The sequence below is a fragment of the Vigna unguiculata genome, chromosome 9 (genome assembly GCF_037176805.1).
Source record: "Vigna unguiculata cultivar grain cowpea cultivar isolate G323 ecotype 2 chromosome 9, ASM3717680v1, whole genome shotgun sequence".
NCBI lineage: Eukaryota > Viridiplantae > Streptophyta > Magnoliopsida > Fabales > Fabaceae > Vigna > Vigna unguiculata.
In genome coordinates, this window is record NC_140800.1 from 38,554,192 (window position 1) to 38,568,363 (window position 14,172).

Sequence of the window (14,172 nt, forward strand, 5' to 3'; positions counted from 1 at the left end):
GTCCAAAGGAAGAAAAATCATATTATCATGGATCGAATTCACTCAATGGATTTGGAAGACCTATTAGTTTAATAAAAAGTGTATTTGGAAATATCATGGATTGATTACAGTTGTCATGGATCGGTTCTACTCTCACATTTTCTCATGGATTGGTTCCGCCCTCATGGGATCGGATCCCTCTCCACCAGCCGCACACATGCACATGAAGAAAACATATTTAATTTGAGGGTAAAAATGTATTTAAATATGTATTCCTCTCAAATGACATCAATTTAATGGAGACTGCAAAATCAGTAGATCCCGCAAATCGTCACCTTTTCTTACTCTTACACCCACCTAGACGAATGCAGATTTCACCTCTACTCCATTGTCATTCTCTATGAATAGTTACTTCCCTTGAAGTGAACATAGCTTAAATACTGTAAAAAAATCTTGACAGACTCCTTCATGATCACATTCTAGCATCGTATGTAAGAGCTCCGTGTTGGAAAGATGAAACAAACAAGTCATCTAGCACCTCAACGGAATGATGACCCTAGAATAAGTTATTAGAAAATATATGCAATATGTTATCATTTTGACTCCATCATTAACTAGTGAAAAGCTAAATTGTGTGACGTCATTGGAGATATATTCTTCAAACAAGGCATCATAGGTCCGTCAACCCTTGATGGATTGCATCATTAGTTTATCTAATTGGTTATTTCCAATCACTTAATCACATTCAACTATCACATATCAATCATCAATTACTTTTAACCTCCCGACGCATGAGATTCCAATCTAGTACTTGGCCTGACATGTAGTTAAGGCCAATATGTATCCGACATTAAATCATCAAAATGAAATATTTGTTTCTCTTTCATTCGTAGGTAACTTTATAAATATAATAATAAAATTAAAGCCACAACTTGTTAAAATCTTTAATTAAAAAATAAATTAACATTAAACCGAATTCAAAATAAGTTTTAGTGTACAAAAAGAAATGCATTTCTTTCCATCGTACCAAACACATTCTAAAGAGTTTTCACCAACCAAAACATGCAATGAATCTTTTACATTTCAAATTCAGAGTTAAACTCCAAAAGGAAACTGCACTTTTCATATAAACTCAAACCCGTCCAAATCCACGTCCCGTGTCGCTAACAAATGAAACATAACTCACATATTCTAATACAATATAAATAAATGGTGTTACACATCCTCATCAGATCACTCATGAAAATTATCAACATGCTTTGAGAATCATCACATCCTATATTTTACTTTCCTAATTGAGTGACACCCAACAAAGAAAAAGAGTTGGAATCCTCAAGGTTCCTATTAATAAATGACCAGCATTCTTGAATGTCATCTTCCATGCTAATAGTTTAATCTTTGCAGTCTGATAATTTAACACTTTAAGCCTCAACCCCCCACAACACAATGGTCAGAAACCATTTCTCCGTTGTATAACTGTTTGTTCCTCTCCACACTTGTTTCCAATATGTCTCCATTTGACACGGAAGAGAGATCTGTAACAACAGTCCCAAGACTTTTGGAGTATAATTCTGCTGACTTTCCATTTTCAAAAACAAGAGAACCCTCCACAGCATATGCTTCTTTCTCGGGATACTTAAATGATATTCCATTCTCTAAATTCTTCATGACTTCTGAAGTGAATTTTTCAGATTTCGTTTCTTGCACACCTGATTCACCATTAACACTTGCTTGTGTTTCTACTTCATGATCAATATTTGCTTCAATACCCACGTTTTCAGTATGAATTAGGCCTATCTTATCTCTAGGAGTTTTCCTCTTAGAAGATTTCCTTTTAAATCGTGCTTTCTTAGGCTTTGGGGGATTCGAATTCTCGTCGGCTATCAAAACAGATTCTGCTACCCTTTTTCTGCATGGAAGGACTGTCAACTGTGGATGGCCAGCCTGGTTTTGGGAAGCATGCGATGCACTTGTCTGGATAGCTAATAAAGCAGTTCTGGCAGCTTTAATCTCTGCTTCCTTCTTGGTTTTTGCTGCTCCCCCAATATAGAGTATACCTCCAATGTCCACCGTACATGAAAATACTGATGCTCGACCAGGTGTTTCATCCTTTTTGCACTGATACATAGGCATTGCATAGTTCATTTTCTGGGCATATTCCTGAAGTAAATTTTTGCATAATCCTGTTTCATGCTGGATGTAACACCACCAACATGGTCAGAGGCAGCAAACGCACAATAACTTGTACAGCTCAAGGAGACCAAAATGCTGAAACTAAAAGTACTAGATGTCCAGAGACAATACAACAAACACAAATCCCCAAGATAAATTGGGCAACGGGACTATAAGCTCTTAAAAGTGTCAGATCTGATAACTACTAATCATGCATATTCCAAGAATCAAATAATGATTTAGGTGGGTGAAAATATAATCTGCAAAGTGAAGTCCTACTGGGCCAAAATATATTCTATTAACTAAAAATGGTTATCAGTCTCAGATGGCTGTGTGTAGTTGCAAACTTTGAAAACACTATAGTGGGAAGTGGGATGACTACTATCTTAAATATAATAATGCACACTAAAAATGATTAAAAGAAATTCATGATAAACAATAACTAATACATCACAGTTTAAGCGCACAATAACAATCGATCTAAGAAAAATAAGAACATAGTAATGAGGTAAAAATGAAAGCTGATGGTGAAATTAATAGGAATATATTAGTATATTCGAAAAGTGTGAAGGGGAGTGTTTTGCAGTATGGAATTGTATATGTTCTGAATGTATTGTGTGTATAATGCAGAGCACACAATATGTATTTATACTACTGAATAGAATCAATTACAATAAAGAGCACACAATATGTATTTATACTATTGAATAGAATCAATTACAATAAAAGTACATAATAATATGGAATCAATCATCATAATTTACGAGATTATGTAACGGTTGATTTTTTGGAAATATGTAACCGCTGATTATATTCTAACAAGTAGAATGGTCAAGAAAAAAGGTTTAAAATACATGCATTAGGCCCAAAAATTCCCTCGTAACGCTCTAGTTACTGAGGCTTAGATTCAAGAAAATTCAACCTAAATTGGGCTTTAGTCACTTCGTCCGACAAAAAATGCATTAGAAAACATGATTAAAAGAAATTCATGATAAACAATAACTAATACATCATAGTTTAAGCGCACAATAACAATCTATCTAAGAAAAATAAGAACATAGTAATGAAGTGAAAATGAAAGCTGATGGTGAAATTAATAGGAATAGAGCATCATATTAGTATATTCGAAAAGTGTGAAGGGGAGTGTTTTGCAGTATGGAACTGTATATGTTCTGAATGTATTGTGTGTATAATGCAGAGCACACAATATGTATTTATACTACTGAATAGAATCAATTACAATAAAGAGCACACAATATGTATTTATACTATTGAATAGAATCAATTACAATAAAAGTACATAATAATATGGTATCAATTATCATAATTTATGAGATTATGTAACGGTTGATTTTTTGGAAATATGTAACCGCTGATTATATTCTAACATGTAGAATGGTCAAGAAAAAAGGTTTAAAATACATGCATTAGGCCCAAAAATTCCCTCGTAACGCTCTAGTTATTGAGGCTTAGATTCAAGAGAATCCAACCTAAATTGGGCTTTAGTCACTTCGTCCGACAAAAAATGCATTAGAAAACATGATTAAAAGATTAAAAGAAATTCATGATAAACAATAACTAATACATCATAGTTTAAGCGCACAATAACAATCGATCTAAGAAAAATAAGAACATAGTAATGAGGTAAAAATGAAAGCTGGTGGTGAAATTAATAGGAATAGAGCATCATATTAGTATATCCGAAAAGCGTGAAGGGGACTGTTTTGCAGTATGGAATTGTATATGTTCTGAATGTATTGTGTGTATGGAATTGTATATGTTCTGAATGTATTGTGTGCATAATTCAGAGCACACAAGATGTATTTATCCTATTGAATAGAATCCATTACAATACAGAGCACACAATATGTATTTATACTATTGAATAGAGTCAATTACAATAAAAGTACATAATAATATAGAATCAATCATCATAATTTACGAGATTATGTAACGGTTGATTTTCTAGAAACCATTTTCTGAAAACCTGTAACCGCTAATTATATTCTAACATGTAGAATGGTCAAGAAAAAAGATTTAAATACATGCATTAGGCCCAAAAAATGCATTACATTCAAGAGAATTCAACTTAAATTGGGCTTTAGTCACTTTGTCTGACAAAAAAATGCATTAGAAAACGGGAGAAAAAGCATACTTTTACCCAAAAAAGAACAACTAAACAACATGATTTCAAGGGTCAAAGAAGGTTTCAGAAACCTATACAATGGTAGCGCCACATTTAGCATGTGAAAATCCACACTTTGCATGCACAAAAAAGTTGATAATAGTTAAAGACTACTTACAACAGGTTGAGTGATGGATTGATTAACAGCATTAGATTTGGCCAACTCAACCAAAGCAACTTCGGCAGCGGACTGCTCTGCTGCCTTCCGATTGGAAAATCCAGGCAAAGAACCATACCGGACATCATTCACTATCACTGTTGACCTGAAAGAAGGTTCATGGGAAGGTCCTTCCTTGATAGTTTCATAGACAGGAGTAGGTAGCCCCGCCTTCTGCGCATACTCCTGCAATCGACTCTTAAACACATAGCAATTTGAAACGCCTGAAACACGTATAGGAAAACACATGCAAATAGTTAACACATAGTAATATCCCAACCCATACAAATGGCGTGACAACTAAGCCAGTTTCGATCCACCTTTGATTGCAGCGAACCCTATCAAAGTTTACATTTTTTTTAACAAGCTATTACTTCATTACTTCAAACCTAGTTGATCAAACACCCTTCACGAATCCCCTTAAGCATAAAGCACATTTCTCTTGAACCCTACATTCTTTTACAAAAACTCACTCCCTCATCTAGAGGGACAGAATGATTCATGAAAGCAAGAAATCAAACCTTTGTCTCCGATTATTCAGTTAAATTTAAAAAACAATAGAGGGAATACCTTGGAAATCGTCGTTAGTGAGCATCGGTGACGGTTACAGAAGGATTGAGTGAGTGATTCTGAGACTCTAATTGGTTCACTCAAACTTAATGAGCGGAAAAAGCGTGGATGAATGTTCAAAACGGTGTGAGAAGATAAAAGAAGAAGAAGAAAAAGGTGGTTTGTGTGTGAAGTACATGTGGGAGGCAATGCCGGAATCTGCGCCGCTCTCGTTTTATTAAGTGGCTAGGACGCGTTTAATTCGGGTGCATAGTACCCGAAAAGGCCCATTCATCTGGTCCATTTGATGCCATTTTTCACTCCTTGATTTTTCTTTCTGCACAATCCAATGGCCCATACTTAGACAACAATGGATTCTTGATCACTTTTCAATGTGATGTATAGTGATCTTTTTTTCTTTTCTTTTTTTTATAATGTGTATATTTTTTTTCTTATAACTGTATTTTATTTTATAACCACTTTTGTTTTTTAGTTTTTCTTGTAATTTATAAAGTTCAGTATATGTTTGCTAACCTCCAATCCAATCATAAAACCTAAACTACTCTGACCATAATATTTGTCCTCTATTCAATTAAAAAAGGACAAATTTGTTGATTATAAATAAGTTGCAAGAAAGTTCATTTAATGATAACAATGTGAAAACATTCTAAGTAGTGACCATACATTTAATTTTGTAATCTTGCATCCCAATCATTGGATCTTTTTAAGCCATTTTTAATGTTTTCTATATGCTGTGTATTCAAGAAAAACAGATACATTTAATATTTCAATAATACAAAATACTTTTCTTTCTTTAATGAGTATAAAATTTGTAAAAATATATTATTAGAAAATTCAGTATCAACTTCTTTTCAATTATTGTACTAAAAAGTCAACCCAATGTAAAAATAGTTCTCAATTATAGTTTTTGCAAAATGTTTGGGATCAATGGAAGGGAAAGGTTAACTAGTAGTGGAATCATATGGACCTAACAATGTGGATTTTAGGAGTGAAACACTATGTTGACAAAGACATTATAATTGAGATGCTCAAATATTATGAGGAAGAAAGTGACAATAATTGTCTCTAGTTGACTTTGTGTGAACCACTTGAACATCATACTCAAACTCCTATTAAGAGAGTTTGTGTGTGTCTAATCCTATTTTGAGATGCAAAGAGTTTGTTTGTGGATAATATTATAAGCATTTTTGTTATAACTAGTAATTTAAAAAAAAAAACTAATTAAACAATTTTTACAACAAAGAGATGAAGAATACATAATAAAAATACTTTTAACCCTAAAAAATAAATAAATATATATATCATCTAACCATTCTCTAAATCCTCATATCACAAGACTAAACGATGTTAACATGGAATACAGTGATTAAAAAAAAAAGTGATTGGTTCATTGGTTATAGGAAAATATAATCAACATCTTGAAAGAATGTCAGGAAATTCTATAAAGGAAATAGTAAACAATCTTACAAGATATTTGTAAGTTTGGGCTCAAATATGCATATTGAATTCTCAATTTGGGTCAACTCTTGGGCTATTTCTTCCTGTATATCTCTTTTTACTTCATACACCCCTATAAAATTTAATAATTCAATTTTACTCTATTAAAATTCTATTAAAAATCTTAAATGTAACCATTTTCACTTCATTCTGTGTGTTGCGCAGACTACTCCATCACCACCTTTCTTCTTCTTCATTTTTTGCTATATTGGTTAGTTAGTAGTGTGTGATATTGCTGCATCCTTTGACTGATTGAGGAGGTAATTTACTGTGATTATGGAAAATGATTGGAATGTATTTTTAAATGCATTCTGGAATACATCTTTTTAAAATGTACTTTCTATCGTAAATTCCAATTTTTTTTTAATTTGTAAATATAGTTTTGAATGCTTATTTTGGAATATATTTTTGAATGCATATTTTGGAATATATTTCTTGAATGCATTTAGTAATATACATTTCAAAACATCATTCTAAATCTGAAAATAATTTTTAGATTGCACAATTTTGAAATGAATTAAGTTAAAAATTATTTTGTGAATTTTACGATCTAAAAAGTAATTTCAGATTTGAAAATACCTTATGAATTGCATAATTTAGTTGAAAAAAAAAATAAAAGAAGAAAGAGCCAAACTTGTGTTTATCATTCTAATCCAACGTGAAAAAGGTTTCTCACTCTTTACACAAAAAACCTAGATCTACAAATGGGGTGAAGTTATAGACACTTGAAGTGAAAATAATACTCATTTGACAAAGTGCAAATTCAAATTTACCAAAATGAAGAAGAGATATGCATCTAAGTCCATGACCATGCATCAGGGAATACAAAAAATGACTTTGATACAAAAGTAACTTTCTTTGCAACCCTACAATCTTCTCAAAGCATGCTACATCTGATTTAATTCTCTAACTTTGGCTCTAAATACCAGTTGTTGAAACAAAACGTAAAAATAACATAGACCAAAGAAAATAACACAAACAAAAAAACATAAAAGTTTGCAGTGATGTCCAATATACTTACAAATGAAAAATAGCATGAGCACATAGTTATATACAACAATAATAACAGTAAAAAAAAATTGTCTAACTGAATTTTGAATTACAGCCTAACATAAATCACCTATTAAAAAGACACAAAAATTTATATAATTAAACGTTAAACTTTTTTCACATTTTTTCACATAGTTCTAATGGATGTGTTGTATTGGAGTAACAAGTCAATATTTTCTTATTGAGTTGACTATTTTATCAAGACTCAACTGGGATGAAACCATGCAAGATAGTGATGCTTTCCTAACAAGAGGTAAAATACACATTTTGAGTGATACTTTCACAGCATAAGATAAAAAAAATACACACTTTGCGTTAGATTTATGATATATTTGAGGGTTTTTATTAATTAGGATAACTCATTGAAATGAATCCGATATATATATATATATATATATATATATATATATATATATATATATATATATATATATATATATATATATATATATATATATATATATATATAAAAGCATCAAATAATAAAAACTTAATTAAGTTTTAAAATTTCTCATATTTTTATTAATTTTGTTCTGTTTATTGAATATTTAAAACTTACATATTTTTTAATTAATTTTTTCATTAATTAGGTTGTCAAATCAAAATGTTATTTTTTGCTCTTGTTCTTACCACTTGTAAGAATTATGAGGTTTTAAAGTTAATGAAACGTTAACTATAATATTGATTTATATTAATCACATAAAATCTCATATTTCTTTATGAAGAGGAAAAAAAATAATAAGATGAAAGTGCAGAATAATAATTATATCATTCAATTAAAACAAATAATTAAAAAATAGAAAAATTTATTTATCTGATAGAAAAAATATTGATTAAGAAAACTAAAAAACGTAAATTTATAAAAAGACTTGAAATTTAATTTAATTAACTAACTACTTTATATATATATATATATATATATATATATATATATATAGTGATAGGCTATAATTTATGAATGTAATAAATATAATTCATCCAAATTTACATTATATTATTTAAAATGTATTGTGAAGAAATATGATAGATAATTATTAAAATAATTTTTTTTTCTAACAGTTTGGTTATTAATATGCCAATTATAAACATGTGAAAGATCCTGGTAAAAACTTTTAATTAATAAGTGATTGAAAGAATACAACATCATTCAATCAACAAGAATACATAATTATTCAATCTCGAATACTTATACTCTAAGATGTAACATTTTATTCTAATGGTCTTCAGAGGATATTCGTTTGGCAAAAACAACATTAATAAAATAGAAGTCAAATCCACTTACCATCTTCAACCAAAAATTAGAAATCCTAAATCTTAAATCATAGAAAAGGTACTATCATAATTAACTAGAAATTTCAAATTTCTGATGTTGAATGGTAGTTGCTTTTAATAACTAACTGCAAACTACTATTATTAATTTCCAAGTATCCTTGCGTCACTTTTAGGTAGAATGCTCTGGAAACATCGCTTCACACAAGAAATAAAATCATTCATTATTAGTACCATATTAAATCACGCCTTTCTTCAAGCTCAATTCTGTATTGGATATTTTTGTGATGTCTTCTATTAATTACTAAAAATATATTATATCAATACTTAAAAAGAAAAATATATTTTAAAATTTTAAAATTAGTAAATATCAAAATACACAGAAGAACAAGAAAAAAACCTAAATCAATTTTCCTTATGTCATGATTTTTATTTTTATCGAAGATGATAACACAGCATTCAACTCATTAAATCTTAAACTCTAAGGTTATGTTTGTTTGAAGGAATTAAAATGTTCAAAGGAGATTGCTAAGACGGATTGTGAAAATCAAATATATTTAGTTAGGTTGATTTGTGATTATATGAAAGTGCAGAAAAGCGGAATCCATAAATTCCCAAATCATGAATATGATACGAACATTTGAGAATATAGAATGACATTTTACCCTTTTATTTCTGTACATATTTGTGTGACCGTGTTTTTTATGTGAAGTGATGATTGTGTGTGCACCGATTACATAATAAATGTTGTGTGTGTAAAATAATGTGTGCACTTATTACTTAATCAATGTTGTGTACGTGAAATTGTGAAAATAAACAATTTAAATTTGTATTACAATTTATTAAATTGAAATTACTAAATTGTAATATTTTAAACTCATCCAATAATCATTTAATTTAATTTTTATGATCCATTATATTTTGGTAATCTCAAATTCTATTTATTAAAACAATTTTTTTAATCTATTGCATTTCTCAAAACATTTATTAATTTTTACAAAATTCATCTTCAAATTCACATAAATTTATTTACATTCTATCTCCCAAATCTATATTCTAAAAAAAAAATAGAGTTTAAAAGTTTTACATGTACATCTCTCCATTTCTTTACCTTTTCATCATCTACTAAAACATTAGTATTTATATTTTTTTAGTTAATTCATCTTACAATTTTTTTTAAATAAAAATACATTTTATTCATGTTAGAAAAGTATTGAATAAAAAAAATGGATATTTACATATCATCATCCCTATTTTTAAATTACTCTCTTACAATGTATTTTTTTGGTCTTAGATAAAGACGAGAACGATAAAATGTACAGGTTTTGGTTCTGAGAGACGAAAGAATACGAAGAAAGTACATATGGGACCGTAGTGTAGACACAATGCAACAAGTCACAAAAGTTTAAAAGTCAACACCCACCAAATTCTTATTTGTTGTACATCATTTATATTTATATATATATATATATATATATATATATATATATATATATATATATATATATATATATATATATATATATATATATATATATATATATATATATAAAAGTATTTATCATTGAAGAAAATATAATTTTCACTATATCATCTCTTCACATGAGAAAAATAACGAGTTTATACATTTCAGACCCAACAAAAAAATTGAACTTCACTCCCACCCTCCCACGTCATTGTTATTCAGAGGGGAAATTTTGTTTTATTGTCACAAAAAATAGGTTAAAAAGATTTTCTTTAGCATGTTATTTTTTCCAGTCATATATATTATTTTTTTCATAACCGCGTTTTTAGTCTATATATGTTGTCGATTCCGCGTTGATGTATATTCATTCTTATTCATTGTCACCACTTTTTTAGTCCACATATTCTTGATTTTGTATTTTCCAATTCACATTTTCTTCACTACATTAGATACTTATTCTTCTATCTCACTATTATCTCTACATCATCAATATAAATTTAATATAAAATGATACATTAACTCATTTTAAATAAATTGAAATCAAACTCTCATCTTCTAAAACTATAATACTCTATTCAAAAAATATAAATGTAGGAATAAAAAAAATCTAGGAATCACATCTTTTAAAACTTGATACTCTATTTGAAAAAAAAAATCCAAATACAAGAATAAAAAAACCTAGGAAAGACGTTTCTCTTTCTTGTTTTATTATCATCCTTTCCTTTCTGGATATTCACAAACGTATTTGGAATTTGAAGTAATTAGTTTTTTCAATTGAAAAAGTAAATCCTTAAACACTAAATTCAACGTGTAAAAAATAATGTCAATCCCTAAAATTTACATCACAAAATCATACAATTTAAATAACTCGTTTTACCTTCTCAAATTTAATATTTAGATTTTTTTTATGTATTTATATTTTGAAGGATTAAACAAGTTTTCTAAACGTTGAATGATTTTTTCCTGTTTAAGGTGCGTGTATTTTTCTAATTAGTCATTAAATATTTAAATCAATTAAAATTTCTTCAAAATTAATTTCATATTTTACAATGTTTTGAATAGATTTTATATATTATCATTAAAATACAATTTAATCCTTTTATAAATAGACTAAATTATACGTAATGTAACATGAAACTATACAAAAAATGAAAAAATAAGTGTTAAATATATTTTTTGTCCCTTGACAATAAAGTTTGGAATTAATTTATTTTAAAATTTTAGACCAATTTAGTCTTTCATCTTTCGAAATACGTTAATTTAGTCATTTTAATCAACTTTTGTTAAATTGATTTGACATTTCAAGCACGTAAATTTCATAATAGTTTCATCAAATAAACTTAACAAAATTTAATTAAAATGACTAAAGTCACGTATTTGAAAAGATGGAGGGCATGTAAGACAAGAATTCTACATCCATTCACTTTTATTTTAATTACTTAAATTTATCACTCAATTAACCATCGTACTTTTTTTTTAATTAAAATCCCAAAACTAAAATTATGCCAAATTTTAAAAACTAAAACACTTTTTTATGACGCCATTTATTATGTAATTTATTTTTTATCCATACAATTTCATATATGTTAAACATATTACAACCTAGGGATGTCAACGGGGCTACCCGAATAAATATTCGTCCCGTATCCGTACCCATATCTGTCGGGTATCCGTTATGCGGGTAGCCGTCTATTTTTTCCATATCCACGGGTATACAAGGGTATTCGCGGGTATTTACAAAAATATTTTAAAAAAATAAATATTTAACTATAATTAGTGTTTGGATCAACAAATCCTCTTTCTCCGATTGATTATTGAAAAATAAACAAATAAAAAATAAACTACCAATTTATAATGTAGTTTATTTTTGAATAAAATATTAAAGAAATTACTAACTTACCCATGTCCACCTCTTGCAACATTGTATAAAGTTTCATGTTGTCCAATTTTAATCTAGAAGAGCCTTAAAACATAAGAAGTCAATAAAAATTTCTAACAATCACTTAATTAAAATATCTAAGTAAAAGTGTTAATTTCATTACCCTCCATGTTGGTCCATAACCTATATTAGAGACACATCAATGTCTCCACAGTATCTGAAAGTAATTTACTCTGTTGTGGGGTAAGAATCTGACCATCATTATTAAATGAAGACTCATAATGTTTTTACTAATATATATATATATATATATATATATATATATAAGGGTATTCTGAATTAAAGTTTTGCGGGAACGGGTATCCACGGATACAGATACTATGATACCTTACCTGCCCCGTTAACATGCGAGTATCAAAAATATCCATACTCGTGGATAGCAGATATCCATTTTTAATATCCGTTTCATACCTGTTGCGAGTTTTATCCGCAGATACCCGCGAATACAAATTTTTTTGACATCTATATTACAACCACTCACTCACTAACAAATCTCAACGTACAAATGAACAAAAAAATCCATTACAATGCGTATGAACTCTTCTCATTTAAATATTCATTTTTTTCCGTCCCTCCCCTACCAATATATCATTTCTACGTCTAAGATAATTTCCCATCATTCTTTCCCTTTAGTTTTTTAATTCATTAAATATATATTGTGTGTATATAAAATTGCGTACGACTTTCAGACATGTATTATCAATTATTAAACTACATAATTAATATCTTTAAAAATTAAAAAATATTTATAGACTAAATTATATTTTTATGATTTTAAAGACTGATCCGGCATCACTTTACATATTTCAGGATTTTAAGTTGCTCGTTAAATAGGATAAAATTCATTTGTTTTATTGTAAAATCGTTAACTTTGATAGATTTTATTGCTAACGTGGGAAAAAATATTTTAAAGTGTGAGACATGTTAAAATTAATAATTTATATATAAAAGTATTAATAAAATAAGTGTAATTGGTATATTTTATAACTTTAATAAATTTTAATACTATTTTTTCAAAATAAGTAAAAAAAAAATGTATCGTTAATAATTGTGATTTTATTTACAGATATAGCAGGTAAAACGGGTTAAACCTAGCAAGTTGATCCCCAATCCACTGCTAATTTAGTGGAGGGATATGAGATAACATTTCATTATTCTTTAAATTATTATTTAAAAGATGACAGTATGATTATAATTTAAATAATGCAAATTTGTAAATTAAATTTCAACTATTGTTTGGAATTAAGTAATTTAATATATTAGAAATAATATCAATTAATACAATTAAAAGCATTAACTAGCAATTTAAAACTTAAAAAAAAATATGCACATGACTAATTGACTTATAGAAAAAACTTTACTACAAAATTACCAAAATGGGATATCTAGCTTATCCTGGGTGTAATGTTACAAACTTGGTATATAACCTATCAAAGGCCAAGCAAAATAAAAGTAAATGAAAAATTTTAAATTTATTGTATTTAATTATAGACAGTGCTTTAAAAATTTTAAGTATAAAATATTTTTACTTTCAATATAAAATTATGCTTTTATTTTCTTATAAATAAAAACCGAGTTAATTTATTTAAAATAAACAAAAATTTAAAGGAGAATAAATTATAAGTAAAAAAAAAACTTAATTATTTAAATAAACTTTCATAAAATAACTATCTCTCTTACCTGGATTTTACTGACTAGCATATAAAAATATAATTTGTGGTTCAAGCTCTCATTTAAAGTAAGTTGTTGTTTTTTCTTTTATTGTTTAATAATATGTGGAAACTTTGGCATAATATATTTTCGATTGATGAAGATGTATAGGATAAATGGTTGAATTTATGTTTAATGTGTTTTCTTTATAAGGATAAATAAGAGTTTATTGAGTATAT

The 14,172-nt window shown here is 28.1% G+C and overlaps 1 protein-coding gene across 1 annotated transcript; it reads right to left on the bottom strand.

Moving 5' to 3' along the window:
- Window positions 1-1,074: 1,074 nt before the first annotated feature.
- LOC114163281 (double-stranded RNA-binding protein 1-like) lies at window positions 1,075-5,284 on the bottom strand. The gene is made up of 3 exons (XM_028047497.2): window positions 5,064-5,284; window positions 4,455-4,717; window positions 1,075-2,172 (listed from the first exon to the last, which is right to left on the bottom strand). Exons 1-3 carry the CDS (start codon window positions 5,086-5,088, stop codon window positions 1,408-1,410), a joined length of 1,053 nt encoding a protein of 350 aa, XP_027903298.1. The 5' UTR covers window positions 5,089-5,284; the 3' UTR covers window positions 1,075-1,407.
- Window positions 5,285-14,172: the final 8,888 nt, after the last annotated feature.

Coding starts and splice junctions, on each gene's coding strand:
- LOC114163281 (XM_028047497.2), bottom strand. CDS start 5,088: ATGCTCACTAACGACGATTTCCAAG. Junction 4,718..5,063: donor CACTAACGACGATTTCCAAG/GTATTCCCTCTA, acceptor TACGTGTTTCAG/GCGTTTCAAATTGCTATGTG. Junction 2,173..4,454: donor AATCCATCACTCAACCTGTT/GTAAGTAGTCTT, acceptor TGTTACATCCAG/CATGAAACAGGATTATGCAA.